The 20,082-nt window shown below is 42.9% G+C and overlaps 1 protein-coding gene across 9 annotated transcripts in view; it reads right to left on the bottom strand.

The window, feature by feature from the left end:
• Positions 1 to 20,082, bottom strand: part of PDGFRA (platelet derived growth factor receptor alpha) — a 64,319-nt gene that overhangs the window by 11,310 nt on the left and 32,927 nt on the right. For all 9 annotated transcript variants that reach the window (XM_005555276.4, XM_045393282.2, XM_074040014.1 and 6 more), the window contains 12 exons: positions 19,887 to 20,076; positions 16,916 to 17,031; positions 15,102 to 15,228; positions 13,898 to 14,091; positions 12,984 to 13,078; positions 12,636 to 12,768; positions 9,927 to 10,031; positions 9,420 to 9,530; positions 8,914 to 9,067; positions 6,932 to 7,098; positions 1,554 to 1,669; positions 1,064 to 1,186 (listed from right to left, as the gene is read on the bottom strand). In XM_005555276.4, the coding sequence (XP_005555333.3) occupies positions 1,064 to 1,186; positions 1,554 to 1,669; positions 6,932 to 7,098; positions 8,914 to 9,067; positions 9,420 to 9,530; positions 9,927 to 10,031; positions 12,636 to 12,768; positions 12,984 to 13,078; positions 13,898 to 14,091; positions 15,102 to 15,228; positions 16,916 to 17,031; positions 19,887 to 20,076 (1,631 nt within the window). The remainder of the gene's footprint in view (positions 1 to 1,063; positions 1,187 to 1,553; positions 1,670 to 6,931; positions 7,099 to 8,913; positions 9,068 to 9,419; positions 9,531 to 9,926; positions 10,032 to 12,635; positions 12,769 to 12,983; positions 13,079 to 13,897; positions 14,092 to 15,101; positions 15,229 to 16,915; positions 17,032 to 19,886; positions 20,077 to 20,082) is intronic.

Raw genomic sequence — 20,082 nt, forward strand, 5'->3', positions numbered from 1 at the left:
GCCACATGAGTACATGAATCACACACAGCATGGATGCAGGCCATGTCTTTCCCTAGGTGGAAGCAGCAGCTGCCATGAGCTGTCTCACGTCCAGTGCACTGAGGTGATTTGGAATTGTACCTACAGGGAGCAGATGTATCCCTACAGGGAGCTGTGTCATCTGCTGAGAAGTGGAAGGAATGGGGAGAGTGGTCCAAGTAGACAACAAAATGAATATCTTTAAGGAAACTGTGCCTCCAAGATATATAAACCCAAATGGTTTCAATATTTTAGGGGTCACAGATGGCTTTTGAAAATCTGATAAAAGCTTAAAATATAGAGACATCATTCTTGGGAATGCATGCTTGTCCATGCACACACGGAATTGACATATTAATAGCTAACACTTGCCTGGTGCAGTGGCTCACACCTGTCATCCCAACACTTTGGGAAGCTGAGGCAGGCAGATCACTTGAGGCCAGGAGTTCGAGACCAGCCTGGCAAACATGGCAAAACCCTGTCTCTACTAAAAATACAAAAATTAGCTGAGCATGATGGTGCATGCCTGTAATCCCAGCTACTCAGGAGGCTGAGGCAGGAGAATCGCTTCAACCTGGGAGGCAGAAGTTTGCAGTGAGCCAAGATTGCGCCACTGTTCTCCAGCCTGGGTGACAGAGTGAGACTCTGTCTCCAAAAAAAAAAAAAAAATAGAAAATAAATAAATAAAATAGCTAACAGTTATTGAATGTTGTTTCTATATGCCAGGCACTGTCCTAAGCACTTTACATGAATTCATTGATTTAATCCCCATAGCAACTCAGCAAATAGGTACTATTATCACCTCCCACTACAGTCAGGGAGATAGAGGGGCAGAACAGTCAAGTATCTAGCCCCGAATCCAAATCAAGTAAGTGGTGGAGCTGGCACTCACACCTGGGCAATCTGCTGTCGAGGCTGTGTACTGACCCCTTGTAGTGTACTGATGTTTTAAAAAACAGGCACCGAATCTCTAGAAGCAACACCTGACTTCAGAGATTAAAGTGAAGGACGGTGAGCATGCCCACTGAGGGAAGTGAGGACGTACACTGCCTTTCGACACATAGTTCGAATCATGCATGATGTCTCTGGCCAGGCCAAAGTCACAGATCTTCACAATTTTTCCTTGTGCCAGGAGGACGTTGCGAGCAGCCAGATCCCGGTGGACACACTGCACGGAAAAGGAAGAAATGACTCAGGGTCAAGCCATCTGTGGCTGAACCAGCATCACCCCTGCAAGACTGGCCAATCCCCGATCCATGGTGGTACTTGGAGCTGCCTGCCTGGATATAAAGGGCTGGCCTTCTCCCAGGTTCTCACTCCACCCACTCCCAACAGAGAGAAAGCTCTAGAGAAGAGTAGATGTCTGATTTCGGACTCCCTGCCCTGTGTAGGGGATGAAGGAGAAAGACAGGTAAGTAAGAGGCCCCTGTTATTAATGGCCTTTCCAAGATCTATCTCCTAGCATCTCCTTCCACACTCCACTCACTCTGAAATCTGTGGCTGGGTCTGAAAAGGTCTCTGTTCCTTGAACTTACATTTTTTGAAGCCAAAAACTCCATTCCTCGGGCAACTTGATAGGTGAAGCTCAACAAATCCAACAAAGTAAGGCCTTCTGAGTTATCATCTGAAAGGAGGTTTTTGACTTCTGAGTCTGCAGAAAAGAAATTAAATGTATTGGTGCTGGCAGGCAGCAGGAAATCATCAGGTTGCAGAGGCATGCCCAAAGAACACATCCAAAAGTATTTTCTTAATTTTCTTGTAGAATGTTTAGATCTCACAGGTGAATATCACTATGCGAAGGTTCTATCTTAGAAAATAGATATATAGGCCAGGCATGGTGGCTCATGCCTATAATCCCAGCAATTTTGGAGGCCGAGGAGGGTGGATTGCCTGAGGTCAGAAGTTCGAGACCAGTCTGGCCTACGTGGTGAAACTCTGTCTCTGCTAATAATACAAAAAAAGTAGCTAGGCATGGTGGCATGTACCTGTAATCCCAGCTACTAGAGAGGCTGAGGCAGGGGAATTGCTTGAACCAGGGAGGAGGAGGTTGCAGTGAGTTGCAGTCAGCCAAGATCACACCACTGCACTCCAGCCTGGGTGACAGAGTGAGACTCTGTCAAGAAAAAAGAAAGAAAAGAAAGAGAAAGAAAGAGAAAGAAAGGAAAGAAAAAGAAAGGAAAGAAAAAGAAAGAAAGAAAGAAAGAAAGAAAGAAAGAAAGAAAGAAAGAAAGAAAGAAAGAAAGAAAGAAAGAAAGAAAGAAAGAAAGAAAGAAAAGAAAGAAAGAAAGAAAGAAAGAAAGAAAGAAAGAAAGAAAGAAAGAAAGAAAGAAAGAAAGAGAGAGAGAGAGAGAGGTAGGGAGGGAGGGAAGGAAGGAAGGAAGGAAGGAAGGAAGGAAGGAAGGAAGGAAGGAAGGAAGGAAGGAAGGAAGGAAGGAAGGAAGGAAAGAAGGAAGGAAGGAAGGAAGGAAGGAAGGAAGGAAGGAAGGAAGGAAAGAAGGAGATATGCAGAAACACATATCTGGTTTAAAAATTATACACACACACACAAAATGATATAGTTTGGATATGTTTCCCCACCCAAATCTCATGTTGAAGTGTAATCCCCAGTATTGGAGGTGAGGCCTGGTGGGAGGTGACTGGATCACAGGGGTGAATTTCTCATGAATGGTTCCCCTTGGTGATATCCTTGCAAAAGTGAGTGACTTTTTGCACGATCTGCCTGTTTAAAACTGTGTGGCACCTCTCTCTCTCTCTCTCTCTCTCTCTCTCTCTCTCTCTCTCTCTCTGTCTCTCTGTCTCTCTCCCCCTCTCTCTCACTCTCTCTCTCTATTTGCTCCTGCTCTGGCCATGTGATATGCCTGCTCCCCCTTTACCTTCCACCATGATTGGAAGCTTTCTGAGGCCTCCCCAGAAGCAAATGCCTGTATAGCCTGCAGAATCATGTGCCAATGAAACCTCTTTTCTTTATAAATTACTCAGTCTCAGGTATCTCTCTATAGCAATGCAAAAACAGCCTAATAGAGAAAATTGGGATCAAGGAATGGGAAATTGCTGTAAAGATAACTGGGTAACAGGCAGAGATTAGAAGAGTTTAGAGGGCTCAGAAAAAGACAGGAAGATGAAGGAAAGTTTGGAACTTCTTAGAGACTGGTTAAATGCTTGTGACCAAAATGCTGAAAATGATATGGACAATTAAATCCAGGCTGCCAAGGTCTCGGATGAAAATGAAGAATTTATCGGGAACTGGAGTAAAGGTCACCCTTGTTAGGCCTCAGCAAAGAACTTGGCCACATTATGTCCATGCCCTAGGAATATGTGGAATTTTGAACTTGAGAGTGATGACCTAGGATATCTGGTGGAAGAAATTTCTAAGCAGCAGTATTCAAGACATGGCCTGCCTGCTTCCAATAGCCTACACTCAGATGCAAAAGCAAAGAAACGACTTGAAGTTGAAACTTACATTTACAAAGAAGCAGAAGCTAGGCGCAGTGGCTCACACCTGTAATCCCAACACTTTGGGAGACTGAGGTGAGAGAATTGCTTGAGTCCAGGAGTTTGAACTAGCCCAGACAACACAGCCAGACCCCATCTCTTAAAAAAATAAAAAATAAAAAAAATAAAAGGGAAGCAGAGCACAAAAGGTTGGAAACTGTAGCTTGGCCATGTGACAGAGAAAGTAAAAGCTTTTTTGGGAGAGAATTAAAGAGGGATGCTGGGCAACCACTTGCTACAGAAATTTGCATAACTAAAAAGGAGGCAAAGGCTGATTGCCAAAACAATGAAAAAAGGGCCTTGAAGGCATTTCAGAGACCTTCATGGCAGCCCCTCGCATCACAGGCCCAGAGGCCTAGGAGAGAAAAATGGTTTCATAGGCCTGGCCCAGGGTCCACTGCCCTGTGCAGCCTTGACACACTGCTCCCTGCATCCCTGTGATGCCAGCTCCAGCCATGGGTCTAAGGAGTCCAAGTGCAGCTTGGGCTGCTGCTTCAGCTTGTGACAGCCATAAACCTTGGCAGCTCCCATGTGGTGTTAGTCTGTGGGTGCACAGAGTGCAAAAGTTGAGGCTTGGGAGCCTCTGCCTAGATTTCAGAGGATATATTAAAAAAACCAGGGTGCCCAGACAGAAGCATGCTGTAGGAGTGGAGCCCTCATAGAGAACTTCTACTAAGTCAGTGCAGAGGGGAAATGTGGGGTTGAAGACCCCACACAGAGTCTCCACCGGGGCACTGCCTAGTGGAGCTATGAAGAGAGCGCCACCATCCTCCATGAATAATATATCCACCAACAACTTGCACTCTGCACCTGGAAAAACCCCAAGCACTTGACACCAGCCCGAGAGCAGCTGCAGGGGCTGAACCCTGTAAAGCCACAGGGAGTTCCACCCCTCCCAAGAGCTCCACCCTTTGCACCAGTGTGCTCTGGATATGGGATACGGAGTCAATGGAGTTTATTTGGAGCTTTCAGCACTGCTGAGTTTTGAACTTCTGTGGGGCTTGTAGCCCTTTTCTTTTGGCCGATTTCTCCCTTTGGGAATGGGAATGTTGACCCAAGGCCTATAACCCCATTGTATCTTAGAAGTAAATAACTTGTTTTTTATTTTACAGGCTCATAGGTGGAAGGGACTTGCCTTGGTCAGATAAGACTTTGGACTTTGAGTTGATGCTGGAATGAGTTAAGGCTTGAGGGGACTATTGAGGAAGGATGTTGTATTTTGAAATGTGAGAAGGACATGAGATTTGGGAGGGTCCAGGGTCAATATGATATAGTTTGAATATGTGTCCCCGCCCAAATCTTATGTTGAATTGTAATCTCCAGTATTGGAGATAGGGACTGGTGGGAAATGAATGGATCATGGGGACAGATTTCTTATGAACGATTTAGCACCATCCTTTTGGTGCTGTCCTTGCAAATAGTAAGTGACTTCTTGTAAGATCTGACTGTTTAAAAGTGTGTGGCGCCTCTCTCTTTCTCTGTCTCGCTTGCTCTTGCTCTGGCCATGTGATGTGCCTGCACCACTTTGCCTTCTGCCATGACTGGAAGCTTCATGAGGCCTCCCCAGAAACCGAGCAGATCTACCAGCATCATGATTCCTGTAAAGGCCGCAGAATCATGAACTAATTAAACTTATTTCCCTTATAAATTACCCAGTCTCTAGGATTTCTTTATAGCAATAAAAGAACAGCCTAAAACACACACAGACATACACACACACACACACAAAACACACACACAGATAGCCACAAAGACAAATCTCACACAATTATTTTGTTTGCCTCCTAAATTTCTTTTTTTCAACCATAGTTAGCAAATCATCTCAGCTACCTTTAAAACACACATACACATAAACACACACTAAAATCTTCCATGATGAAATACAAGGAGCACATATACAAGCTACATGAAAAAGTAGCTTCTGGGAATTGCTTTATTTTCTTTTTAAAGCCACCTTTGTAGTACTTTGCTTATAGTTTGTTAATAAAATCAAACACCAATCACATGTGATAGCATCTCAGAGATCAGTGCCAATGACTTTGCTTTGAGTTTCTTTGTTTGTAACTTGTCCACTTTCCCCAGTTAGTCCCATCTGGAAGGGTCCCAGGGTTTTCGAGGAAGAAGGCAATTTAATCCAGAAGTTCTCAATTCTTTTTGAAAATGTTCAGGCAAGTGAAGAGTAGCTCTAGCCATTCACATTTTTTTCAGATAGCCACGGAAGGCCAGAAAGCAGTGGTCTGCCTGCCAAAAGGGCTTGGGCCTGAGCGTGACTCAGGTTCCTCTGACATTTTGTGCCAACTCCACCAGCCCAGCCTGGGAAGCAATGTAAACTATTTTTAACAATATGGGAGGGGAGAGGAAGTACTGGTTCCGATAACTCTCACTGGCTAATCTTTTAAAAGCGCTTGGAAGTTCACCCATTTGGCAATGAGAAGTGAATGGAACTTGGAACTGCAGAAATGGAAAATATTGTGTACTGAGCTTTGCAAAACAAACAAATTCCTTTTTTAATGGATTGTACCTTTCACTTAAGAACCCTGAAAACATTCAGAGCACATCAATAATTTCCAAAACAGTGTCCATGGCAGCTCAACACTTTTTTGCATTGACTAATGGGAGGGCTCAGACCCAAAAAGACAAGCTCACAGGACAAGCCAATGTCAGACTTCCAACCTCATGTCTCTGACCAGTCCAGGGCTCTGGAGGAACCACCCTGAGCAGATGTGAAGTGGTCCATCTGGTCTGGGCATCAGCTAGACTCCCTGGAGTTTATAAATCAATTTAACCCTGCCATATATTCGTGTGCTTCAAACACAGATAGACCCACCTTCAAAAAACATTCACCAGAAACACTTGTCCAGAAAATGTAACTGCAAGTTATCTAGAGTCCCTATCACAAATTGAATGTTAGGAAAAGTAAAAGCAAGGGTTACTGAACTCACAGACATCAGACACTTCTAAAACTTAAGGAAAAAAAACGGTGTGAGGAACCAACATAAGACTGCCAACTTGTAGGGGTATTACATTACTGCCAAGTAAGGGCATTAAAAACAATATCAGTCACCATATTTTCATTAAAAAAGAAAGACATGCTAGCAACAAAAAAGGAAGTTCATTATATCAGAATAAGTAATTATTTTTTAAAACATATTTACTGCAGGAACATACCAGGAAAATTCTTTAAAACTATTACATTTAAAGTTTAAAAAATTTGTTACATTGTCGGCTTTTATTCTTTTCAGTTTACAGGCCACAAACCTGGAAATATGTCACAGAACTGGCTGTGCAGACCTGAATTTAGAGACCACGTGGGCTGCCAGGTTCACTTACCATCCCTATACACTACCCCCCTAAATACTTTAAGTATCATAATAAACCACTGGACAGTCCCAATACCCAGAGTGAGTATAGACACTTTTACCTAACATAGATTTCTTCTTATATGAGGCTGGACGATCATACAGTGATCTCTGGATGTCGGAATATTTAGAAACCTCTTTCCTTTCTAGCATAGGGACATACTGTGTAGTATCAGCCTGCTTCATGTCCATGTAGTCACCATTGTTTTCAAAAGATAAAATAACATAGCTGTAAAAACAGAAAGAGAAATCTTACCCAGGGTGCCCTTCTGAAGTGGTCATTCCACTTTCAGTAGATGATGATTTTGGGGGACCTACAACGTGCCAGGTACTGAGGTAGGCATGGGAGCTAACCAGGTAAAAGCAAAACCAATCCACACCCTTCACATGAGGTGATCTAGTCAAGGAGATGAGCATTAATCAAATAGTCACAGAAATACATGCACCACAGCAATTCCACTACTGGATGTCTACCAGAGGAAAGGAAGTCATACGAAAAAGATACTTGCACACACATGTTTATAGCAGCACAATTCACAATTGAAAAAATGTGGAACTAACCCCAAATGCCCATCAATCAAGGAGTGGATAAAGAAACTGCAGTGTATCTATACATATGTATGTATAGGTGTGTATATATATATATATACTACTCAGCTATTAAAAGGAATGAATTAATGGCATTCACAGCAACCTGGATGGGACTGGAGACTATTATTCTAAACAGCAACCTGGATGGGACTGGAGACTATTATTCTAAGTGAAGTAACTCAGAAATGGAAAACCAAACATCGTATGTTCTCACTCATAAGTGGGAGCTAAGCTATGAGGACACAAAGGCGTAAGAAGGACACAATGGGCTTGGGGACTCGGGAAAAGAGAGGTGGGTGAGGGATAAAAGACTACATATTGGGTTCAGTGTATACTGCTCCAGTGATGGGTGCACCAAAATCTCACAAATCACCACCAAAGAATTTACTCATGTAACCAAATACCACTTGTTCCCCCAAAACCTATGGAAATAAAAAATTTTTTTAAACAGGGGAAAAAAGAAACATAACAAACAAAATAAATACACAGATCAACTCAAACTCCGATGTGCTGTGAAGGAAGAATGGTTTCAATAGCCTGTAAGGAAAATGACTTGATCTGGGGGATCACGAAAGCACTTTTCAGAAGACGTAGAATGAATCCCACTGACAAAGATGGGAAAGACTGGAGGAATATTTGTCATGGCACCTGGCACATACAAAGGACTCCACAAATGTCAGTTGCCATGATGATTACTGTCCACTTGGTTTCACAGCCAGTTCCCTGCACATCTTTAGCAGGAGCCCGCACATCCTGTAGAGCCTCATCTAAGACAGTGGGGCTGTGCTCCCATGGATCTGTAAGTCCATTACACTTAAAGTTTGAAGAATTCACTACATTAAGTCTGTCATTATTCTTTCTCAGTTTTTCAACTCACAGGCCTTGGAACCGGAGCCATGTGGCCATGTGGCTTGGGCATATAATTCCTTCTACCCAATCAATTTAGTACCCATTTGGTGTCCACTAAGTAGTGATTGATTGTGATATTACAGAACCTCCTATCTACAGAGCTCTTTACAGCCACTTGTAGGTTTCTGCAGTAGGGATCACTATCATTGGCGTCATTCATAGGTCCAGGTTCAGCTAGGACCTCGAGCTTGGAGATCCACAGACGGTTCTCGCAAGGTTCCAGAACTCAAGCATCCCTGGCCAGAGTTGCATTTTATAGGTCTAAATGGATCACATGTAAATAGCAGAAGAGCTCCCAGAATCATTCTAATTCTCACTCTCATTCAAACCTATCAGCAAAGCCTTCCCATGTCCAAAACACCTGTAGACATCATGAATCTCTCTGCATGATCATGGAATAGTCAACTGGGCAGGATGGTTTGACTCTAAGTCTTGCTACCTTGGGCACTGAACCTGCAGACATGGAATCTGTCAGGACATGGGTCTTTCCATTTGTGATGCCTGTAAGATAATGATAGACAGCAACGTCTCTCTTTGCACCCACCTCCGTGTGCTGTCATCAGCAGGGTTCAACCCAAAGATATCCAGCTCTTTCTTTGGCTTCTCTGGGTGGCGGCTCAGGAAGCTATCCCTATTCTTATGCAAATAGTTGACCAAATCTCCGTAGAAGCAGTACTCTGTGATGATGTAAATGGGGCCTATGGAGACAAAAATCGTTAGGAGATGGGTATGAAAATGAAGAACAGAAAAGTCATGAATTATCCTGCAGACCATATGGGGCAGAAAAAAACAAGATACCAAATAAGTGGGGTTTTTTTGTTTTTTTGTTTTAAAAAAAAGAGCCATGAATGGCTATGACTGGACTGGCAACAGATTTCGCTCAAAAAACAATGAGCTTCCATCAATTCAAGGGACAGGTCAGCTCCATTCAAGGGACTTCTATTCCCCGGCATGTGTGGGGATGGAGAGTGGAGGATTTAAGCCTGAATGAACAGTTTTCAGAACCACATGTGTCCAATGAAAACCCTCACTCCAGGTCAGTGAGCCCACCTGACTTGGTGCAGGCTCCCAGCAAGTTTACAATGTTCAAATGTGGCCCCAGGTGAGTCATTATCTTCAGTTCAGACATGAGAGCTTGTTTTTCACTGGATCTGGCCGTGGCTGTTGAAGGAATAAATCACACATCAGTCCAGCTGAGCTACCAACTTCCCGTGCTCAGAAAAAAACCAAGAACATGGCTAATCCTGTGATTGGATATCATTCTATTTACCAAACGTCTAAATGAAGTAGACGGCTACTTGGCCTCAATGCTAATAACTAATTCCTGGTCTTTCTAGCAAAATGAAGTCTGGAAATAACAAGCTCTTAATTTTCCAACATATGGGCAGCAAGAGCAATCTAAATAAACCTAATTGACAAAATTGTCTAAATACACATAAAACCTGGAGTCAAAAGAATCAGGACCTAGTCCTAAATGTCTTATTTACTAGCTGTATGATTTTGAGAAATTCCTTTAATATCCCCGTGCTCAAAAAATCCCCAGGAAGGAGCACTTACGTTTTAGCATCTTCACTGCAACTTTCATGACAGGTTGGGACCGGCTTAATCCATAGGCTGTTCCTTCAACCACCTTCCCAAACGCTCCAGACCCCAAGACCCGACCTGTGGGCAGGCAGAATCATTAATACCCAAAAACTCCAGCCGCCTCCTCAGCTTTCTGCACGTAGCCAGCTCTCTGTGGGTGGACAGCTGGGCGGGTGTCTTTCCTGTTTGGAATAAGCATAATGACTCCTCCAAGTCATCGTGTCAAAAACGGACTTGAGCCCACAGGGAAGGAAATTAGCATAATTGCTTTTGTCGAATAACATTTGCAGGGGAAAGAAAACACAGACGGGAGAAAGGAGGGTGCATGCCCTGGTGTGAGCATGCTGTCTACCAGCTCCATGCTGGGCCAGCCCCTGGGATCCTCTGCCTTTGGAGGCTCTCACCCATAGCCCCTGGTTCTCTCCCCTTCTGTTTTCCATATGCAAACAGGGGCATCTTTTGTCTTAATAAATTATTAGCCACTGGAAATACTTCAGGATTCAAAATATCACTGATTCCAAGGAGTGACTAAGTAAAAACTTCAGGCTGGGCTCACTGCTCCCTATTTATTAGGAAAGCCACTCCACCAAGAGCTAAGCACAGCAATTAGCTTCATGTTGGGAGGAGATTTACGTAAAGACACTGAAGCTGTTGTCCCACCCTGAAAGGGCTCACAGTCTGAGAGAAACATTTCCCAGGGTGTCAGTCTCACCGCGGATAGCCAAGCCCAGGAAAGACTTGGCTCATGAAAGACACTAACAGCCAACACTGACTCTTACTGCATGTCTGTGTTACTGGAAATTGTACCTGGAAGGGTATTGCTTCACCAGCAATGCCTCTCAGTATAATGGGAATTATGCCCCTTTCCCCGTATTTTACTACTTTTTAACTCCCTAAGCTCCTCATCCCTTTTTGGGAAATAGGCAGGAAAATAAAGAAAGCTCAGATATAAATATATGAAATTGGGAGCAGCTCTTATAACCGCCCCATGAGTTCTCCTTGCCCGCTGCCTAGACAGAGCCAATTTATCAAGGCAGGGGAATTGCAATAGAGAAAGGGTTTAATTCACACAGAGGTGGCTGTACAGGAGACCTATTCCACTATTACTGCTATTACTCAAATCAGTGTCTCTGAAACTGGGGAATTTCTACTATTCTACTATTACTCAAATCAGTGTCTCTGAAACTGGGGAATTTCTACTATTCTACTATTCTGCTATTACTCAAATCAGTGTCTCTGAAACTGGGGAATTTCTACTATTCTACTATTACTCAAATCAGTGTCTCTGAAACTGGGGAATTTCTACTATTCTACTATTCTGCTATTACTCAAATCAGTGTCTCTGAAACTGGGGAATTTCTACTATTCTACTATTACTCAAATCAGTGTCTCTGAAACTGGGGGAATGGGGTTTTTAGGATGATTTGGTGGGTATGGGGTGAAATGGGGAGTGCTGATTGGTTGGGTCAAAGATGAAATCATGAGCTGACGCTGTCCTCTTGCGCTGAGTCAGTTCCTAGGTAGGGGCCACAAGATCAGATGAGCCAGTTTATTGTATTGACCTGGGTGGTGTCAGCTGATGCATCAAAATACAGGATCTCCAAAATATCTCAAGCACTGACCTCAGGTTTCACAACAGTGACCCCTAAACCGTGCTTTCTAATCTTGTAGCTAATTTGTTAGTCCCACAAAGGCAGTCTAGTTCCCAGGCAAGAAGAGGGTTTGGCAAAGGGCTATTATTGTCTTTTTTTCAAAGTCAAACTATAAAATAAGTTCCTCTCAAAGTTAGTTTGGCCTATGCCCAGGAAGGAACAAGGACAACTTGGAGGCTAAAGCAAAATGGAGTTGGTTAGATCATATCTCATTCACTGTCATAATTTCCTCAGTTGCAACTTTTGGAAAGGTGATTTCACTCTGCTGCCTTGCTTGATTTCAGTTTAAGTAACTCTCCAAGCAGACTTCTGTATTTTGGAATGAGACAGGTAAGTAATTAAAACCTGCATTTGGCATTCTTTAACATATATACTGTTAGATCATTCATCATAACACAGCCTCTACCTATACTTTCATTTGCCTTTGTCTTGCTTTCATTCATTAGGAGTGTGATTTAAAAAAAGAAATACTGCCTTGGACTAAAGCTTCATATTCTTGGTCTTAGCCCAGGATTGAAATATTTGAAATGCTTGTGGTAAGTTGGCTTGCTTATTTTTACATATTTTGCCTTAAAATGTACCTATATTTTTATATTCCATATTCCAAATATATAAAAAGGAGTATCTAATGCATCTTTAAAACGTACTGAATCAAAACACATTTTGTGGTTGTCCTCATTCATTTCTCATCTGCTCATTTTTAGTCACAGAAATTCATCTCATTTTCAATTCGTGTCATTTCTAAAGCAAAGCAATTTTGGTGGGTATCCTTGCCAGCCCTCTTCATATTCTCTTCTCCCTTTGTAAAATTTTCCTTAACTATAATTTGTTATGGAACGAGATTTTAAAAAATCATTGCAGTGATCCAATTAACTCATTGTCAAGACAGAAATGTATTTCTGAAAGCAAATTTCTATTGCCTAGTTCTTACTAAGCACAAGCTCAGGTCTCTATTCTGCCAAGGCCTATAAATTGTAAAGCTGTGTGCAAGGGAAAAGGGAGTCTTGGGAGGTCACCCCATGGAACTTACCAAGCACTAGTCCATCTCTTGGAAACTCCCATCTCGAGTCATAAGGCAGCTGCATTGGGTCCACATAAATATATTCATGTCCATCTGGGCTGATTGATTCAATGACCCTCCAGCGAATTTCATACCTCGGTTTCTATAAATGACCAGGACAGGTAACTGGTGAATTACCAAAGTCCCAGTGCACCAGAGCTTCAATGAAGCTGCACAGTGACTGGACACAGTAGAGTCCAACAACGTTCACTCCACATATAATTACTAAGCTCCTTCTCTGTGCCAAGCACTGAGCCAGGTTGCTGTTCTTGTTCTCATTGGCTTCAAAGATCTTTAGTTTTATGAGAAAATATCTACCTGTTTCCAAATGACAACCAGGACAATGAGTGAGATGATCACAATCACCAGCAGCACCAGGACTGCGGCAGCCACCGTGAGTTCAGAACGCAGGGCTACGTGACAAGAGAGAGAGGTACAATGAAAAGTTTCCTGGCAGACATGCATGGGGGCAGCAAGGTAGTGTGGCTGTGTCTGAGCCAGGAATCTCTCACTGCTGGTGGGGAAATGTGAGGGCTGTCTGGTTCATTTTAGGGATAGGAAGTACCATCTCTCAAACTATCTACACCCAGGAAACTACATCAACTCTTTCCTTATACAAGAAGGGGACAAAATTCAATCAGGAGAACTCAGTATTTTCTCCAAAGTTGCTCCAACAGTAACCTTGTGGACAGAATTTGAATAGGAAAAATAAAGATGGATAAATGCAATTGACAGCTACTATATGGGCAGACACTTCTACTTCATATGCTTTATTATAAAGCTTATTTTGTAAATTGCATTTTGCTTATATTGCTTTTGGCTTCATCCATCTTTTAAGGAGCAATGAGACAGAAGATCCTTCTTCCCCACACTGCATCCACATACACAGACATTCAAAGTAGAAACTGTAGCTATATTATTAGACAAGCAAAATGTTGAGGAGCCTCTGCAAAATGCTGTTTCGGATCTGAATCTAAAACAAAGTCGTAGGTAGAGGTTGCAGTGAGCCAATATTGTGCCACTGCACTCCAGCCTGGGCAACAGAGCAAGACTCTGTCTCAAAACACAAAACAAAATAAAGCAAAGTCCACATGCCTGCCTTTAAGAGCATTCATAACTGAATTTCTGCCTTGGGACCTTCATTTCTATATGACTCCTATTTGGGATTCAAAGTTCCGCCTGGGGGAAATGGGGCTCAGCTGATGAGTTGTCCTGACTGTTGAGGAACTCACTGGGAGCCACCAGCTTCAGCTCTCGGTTCTCAGCTCCAAGGAGATTCTTAGCCAGGCATCTCACCGCAATGGTCTCTTCCACTTTGGCAAAAGTCACAAGGCCCTCCACGGTACTCCTGTCTCGGGGGTGGATCTCCGTGATGATGTTTGAGACATTGTTGGCCAAAATCATCCAGGAAGTTTCATTATTACATCTAGAGAGAAAAAGGGCCTAAGTATAGGGCCAATTCCTGAGAGTCATGGCAATGAGTGGAGCCAAGGGAACACTCTAAGATGGCAAGGTGTTGGGATCTTGTCTACATTTTGGGGCACTACACACTGATTGATTTTACATGCAGATGAACATTAAAACTTGTCTGCATGTGCTAAAGAGGGCATAATTCACACATGAACTGAAAGTGTTTACATAGCAGGCAGAGATAAACAAGTTTAATAAAATATGACTACCATTCCCCAATCTTGAACCATGAGCAAAGTGAACAGTTCAATTTCAACCATATTTAATGATCTCAATCTCCCACACCTTCAAAAAGGCCTGGAACCCTTCCTTCTCAACACCCACTCTGGGAAGAGCCCCTAAGGTGTCACTAGGGTTGCGATGATCCTCTGATTGAGTTATAAGAGCTAGATTCCTGCTCCACACTGGAATCTACTAGAAACTCCAGTCAACATCCAAGTCCATCCTTAGCCCTAGGAGAAGTTAAGATGAGGAGTCTCTGTCTAGAGGAAGAAACAACTGAGGCTTCTGAACACAACCAGTTACCAGGGATGAAGTGTAAACACACCGCTCACGTGCCCATTTAAGAAGGCTGAGAACTGGGAGGAAGGAGGAGGCACTGGCGAATTAACCCACCAAACAGCAGGTGGGCAGATAAGGGACTAAGCAGTCACATTTATGTTTACATGCAGTCCGACCACCAAACAAAGTTCACCAAATAAGGTATGTGAGCCAGGGTAGTAAAAATCTTCTTAGGACAGTGGTTCTTAAAATTCACTCTTCTTTTTAGATTGGAGACACTTTGAAGGTCTAATGAAAGCCATGGACCTTCTCCTTACAGCTATTTGTGACAAAAGATACACACCCTGAAACTATCACACCCCCAACCCTATCTTATAGTCAATAAGTAAAATGTATTTGACATCATTTGTGTCAAGGGAGAAAGCTTCTGACCACAAAGGAAGAAGATACATCTGTTTTCCATACTTCTTAATATCCTTGCATATCATCCACTCAATATCAGGAAGTGGCATGCCTTCAGCTGTGCACCTCACCGTCTGTCCCCCAGTTGAGCCATGGTGATCATCGACCAAGTCCAGAATGGATGAAGGAACTGCAAGAGGCAGAAAGAAGTCAGAATGGAAGAGTTCGTGTCCCAGAACATATGGGACTACAAAGTGGAATATGAGTTCACAACTCATCCATGTGGCATTCAAACCACTCCAGAGGGGCTGAAACCAGTTGTACAAGTAACACTCCAATTTAGACAGACCCACATGATTAGCAGCATTTTCACAGTTTTGGCGTTTTGAGATTTATCCCTGTGATGTTTTTAACCTGGAGTGAAGAAAGTGAAGAGTCCATGGTTGTGATGTCTTACACATGTAACCCCAGCTACTTGGTAGGCTGAGGTAGAAGAGAGTCACTTGAGCCCAGGAGTTTGAGGCAAGCCTGGGCAACATGGTGAGAAGAAAGATGAGAAGGGAAAGGAAGGGGAGGGGAGGGGAGGGAAAGGGAGAGGAGAAGGAAGGAAGGAAGGAAGGAAGGAAGGAAGGAAGGAAGGAAGGAAGGAAGGAAGGAAGGAAGGAAGGAAGGAAGGAAAAAGAAAGGAAAAGAGAGAACAAGGGAGGGAGGAAAGAAGGAAGGAAGGAGAGAAAGGAAAAGAAAAGAGAGAGTGAGGGAGGAAGGAAGGAAAGAAAGAAGGAAGGAAGGAAGGAAGGAAGGAAGGAAAGAAGGAAGGGAAAAGAAAAGAGAGAGTCAGGGAAGAGGGAAGGAAGGAGAGAAAGGAAAGGAAAAGAGAGAACAAGGGAGGGAGGGAAGAAGGAAGGAAGGAAGGAAGGGAAAAGAAAAGAGAGAGTCAGGGAAGAGGGAAGGAAGGAGAGAAAGGAAAGGAAAAGAGAGAACAAGGGAGGGAGGGAAGAAGGAAGGAAGGAAGGAAGGAAGGAAGGAAGGAAGGAAGGAAGGAAGGAAGGAAGGGAGGGAGGGAGGGAGGGAGGGAGAAAGTCCCTTGGTTATTTGGCTTGAAAGGCAAGGAAGTTCTTAAAATTATATTATAGCTTAGGATTCAACTAATGGATTCGGCTGAAGTATAATCTAAAGCAGCATTTACCAAAATGCATCTGTGGTATGTTATTAGGTTTTAAAGATTCGTTCCTAAATCTGTGGTCAAATAAATTAGGTATACGGTGATGCTTGTATCACAGGTTTTACTGTGAGGATCACATGAATGCACCTCAGACGGCACCTGGCACATGGCTGGGACTGGGGATAGGTGCTGAGCCTGAATGTAAACAGACTTGGGCACTCCATTCTGGTAGGGACTGGTGTACAATGTCTATAAGGAAAACTTGTAGCAAAACTCTCCAGAACAATCTAAGATCATCTGGACCAAAAAGTATCACTTCTGTCTTCTCAGATTGAGAAGCAGGTGCTAAGCAAGCTGGTGGAGGCCAGGTGCAGTGGCTCACACCTGTAATCCCAGTACTTTAAGAGGCCAAGGTGGGAAGACAGCTTGAACTCAGGAGACCAGCCTGGGCAACATGGCAAGAGCCCATCTCTACAAAAATAAAGAAAGCTAGTGGAGCCTAGGGATTCCCCGCCAACTCTAGAGTAACCCAGAACCTCCAAGAAATACCTGAATTCCTAAGTCAGCAGAGGTATCCCTAATATGTGACATCTGCAGACACTGCTTCTCCCCTAAGTGTTGCTTTTCTTCCATGACCCAGGAGGAAGGTGCTAGGCTTTCCTTGGAAGACACTCATCTACAGAGCTAGCATTATCTTTATACTCCCTTTACATACCTTGAGTTAACAGTTCAAAAGTATAGCTCTTCACATCATCTTCATTTTGAGCTACAATAGTATAATGGCCACTGTCTTCTTCCTTAGCACGGATAAGCTTTAATTTGCTTCGATACCTTTTAAAAAAAGGATTTTGTTTCAACAAGCAGTAGCTAAGTAAGTTCCAATTGTTTAAGCAATTGTACTATTCAATTTAAGTTTTATTTTTACTGTAAAAACTAAAGTCATCTTTTTTTCCTTGTCCATATCATCTCTTCTGGAATTCTCAATATTCAGTGCACGTACTGAAGGTCTGGATCATACACACAATTCTTACAAGAGAAAATCAGACATTCAGAGATGAGCAGTGGTCATCTCCAAGAGCTATCAGTTCAGCCAGGGTCTGACTTCTGAAAGAATAAACACAGCCTACCAGCTTTTCTTTAAAAAAACAAAACAAAACAAAACAAACCCTTTGATTTTTACCTTTTTAAAAAAATATTTGCTTCCCCTAAATATCCATCATTTAGGTGGTTCAGTAAAACAATGGAATACCATTGGAGGACAGAATAAGGACACTTTCTACATATTGGTATGGAGAGGTCCACAGGATATGACACTCCTACTTGCTTGTATTTTGCTTAAAGAAACTCTGGAAGGTTTCCTAAGAACCTAATTAAACTAATAAAGGTGTTTCCCTGTGGGAAGGAGGGGAGAATTGGGCAGTTGGGGACAGGAGTACAGTAAGGCTTCTTACAATGCACTCTCTTTATGTTTGATTATTTTTCAAGCATGGGATTCTATCACCCATTAAAAAAAAAAGTTATAGGCTGGGTGTGATGACTCACATTGTAATCCCAGCACTTTGGGAGGCCAAGGCGGGTGGATCACTTGAGGTCAGGAGTTCAAGACCAGCCTGACCAACATGGTGAAACCCCTATCTCTACTAAAAATACAAAAAAAAAAAAATTAGCCAGGCATGGTGGCACACACCTGTAATCCCAGCTACTCAGGAGGCTGAGGCTAAAGAATTGCTTGAACCCAGGAGGCAGAGGTTGCAGTGAGCTATGATCGTACCACTGCACTCTCCAGCCTGGGTGACAGAGCTTGCAAGACTCCATCTCAAAAAAAAAAAAAAAAAGTTAGAAAAAATATGCCTCTTCAAATTTTATTAAAGAGAAGCTTCCCCAAAAATATTTTACATGGATTATAAATGACATCTGGTTTTGTGTGTGTGTGTGTGTGTGTGCTCGTGCATGCGTGTGCATAAACATAGTATGTGCCCATTGGATTGTCCTTTATAAATCATCACAGTGTGAAAAAGCAACTGGAATGGAAAAGAAAAGCACTGGTCACGGAGTGAGAAGATCTCAGGCATTATTACAATTCTCCATGCCTCAGTTTCCTTGTGTGTAAAACGTGATAATTGTACACATAGCACAGAGTCGTTGTGAGAGTTAATTAAAGGAGATTGTATGTGTGAAAGGATTTCATAGGCTGCAAAACACTTTGCAAATGCTGGGGCACTCAGACCTATGAAGAGAGCAGGCTGAACCATACTGGGCGTGCTCCAGGACTGGATTTCCTTAGAGAGTCCCCTAGGGCACACTGGGATGCTGATTACCAAATTATCCTCTGCTGTTTGTTGTCTACACTTCTTCAGCCAAGAAAACCAGTGGGTCCACTAGTTTTAAGCTCCAGGAAGCCAGATCCCCCACCTACCATGTTCATCTTTATATTCACTGGTTCATAATAGGAACTAAAAAATACACACCGAAGGATCCTTGAATCACTGAAAGGAAAACACAGCTTTCCAGAACCACTCAGTTGGCAAGCCTGTCCTGCCATTGCTGTGGATTATGGCTTGCAGACAATGCTCACACATGTGTTGGAGGTGTTAGCTGTACCAGTGTTACCCTACTCCTCTCTGGCTGCACAGCCTCATGGAAGTTCCTTATGGAAAGCTGCCCTCCTTGTTGTGCACCTTCATTTTGTGTCAACAGAAAGCCTACCAGATTCAGTACCCCACTTCATTTTTCCTTTACTATTCTATAGAGATTGTAAAATTCCATTTTCTCAGACTGCTTCTCAATTACACGTGGAATTTAGTTCAGAAAGAAGAAAGCAAATCATGAGGTGAACTGAACTGATGAGAAAGGCTCTGTTCTTCCTCCTCCTGAAGGCTTGAAATAGAGGACTGACTTTGTCTTTCTGAGATGATTTCTGACAAAAGTATAGGGCTGGTTAGCTGGGTGCTGCAGGATGTACCTTCTGACTCTTGGATTCTAATCACAGCTTAAAACCTCAAGAAGCCCCATGATATCATCTGATCCAATTCCTTGCCTCGAAGGACATAAGGTATTGTTTACCCTACATTGTAGATCAGGAAACTGTGGCTGAGGGTGACTCACTCAAAACACCACCACCAGTTAAGAGATGAGAGCAATCGACCATTCTGATTAAAAGGCAGGGATCCAAGTGATTCACTGCACATCTCTTTCCTTACTAAAGTCAGCCAGGCTCTACTCTTCTTTCCTGTGGAGTCCTCAGTTAGGGCAAATGGGTTCCAGATTAAGCCTACGATGTTAACTTTCACGTAAGGTGATGTGATAACTACCTCATGGGTGTAATCACCATACATGTCTACTTGCAATATGGATGATGAACATCAGGGAATGTATTCAATCTATTCAATCCTGGTGAGTCCGATTTTACTTCCTTTCTTCCACCCTAGCTGAATACAGTGACCTGTCTTTCCCCAGGAGCCAGAGCTTTTAGTTCTTTCTTCTCATCTTCTCATTAAATACTTACCAGCATACGAATACCATATTGCAATGTTATCATTAAAGGGATGTGATTTCAAGCATCTCTGAACTCAGATTGCTACATTTTCTAGAATGACTTTGGGTCTGGGTTGTAAGACACACACAAACCTCAGTCCACCTCTGATGCACACTAAAAAAAGGCATACTTGGGCAGAGTGTTTCTTTACCTTATTTCCTGAATCTTTTCCACATCAGTGGTGATCTCCGTGAGGTTTTCAATCAGAGTCAGATTGTTTTTCAGCCAGGATATCCTGGGAGGTGGGTAGGCCTGCACCTCTACGACAAAATGTTTGACTTCATGCAGGTTGACAGCTTCCAACTGGCTAAAGGTGGGTTTGATTTCAATGAACCCTTTCTCTGTAC

This window comes from Macaca fascicularis, chromosome 5 (genome assembly GCF_037993035.2).
Source record: "Macaca fascicularis isolate 582-1 chromosome 5, T2T-MFA8v1.1".
NCBI lineage: Eukaryota > Metazoa > Chordata > Mammalia > Primates > Cercopithecidae > Macaca > Macaca fascicularis.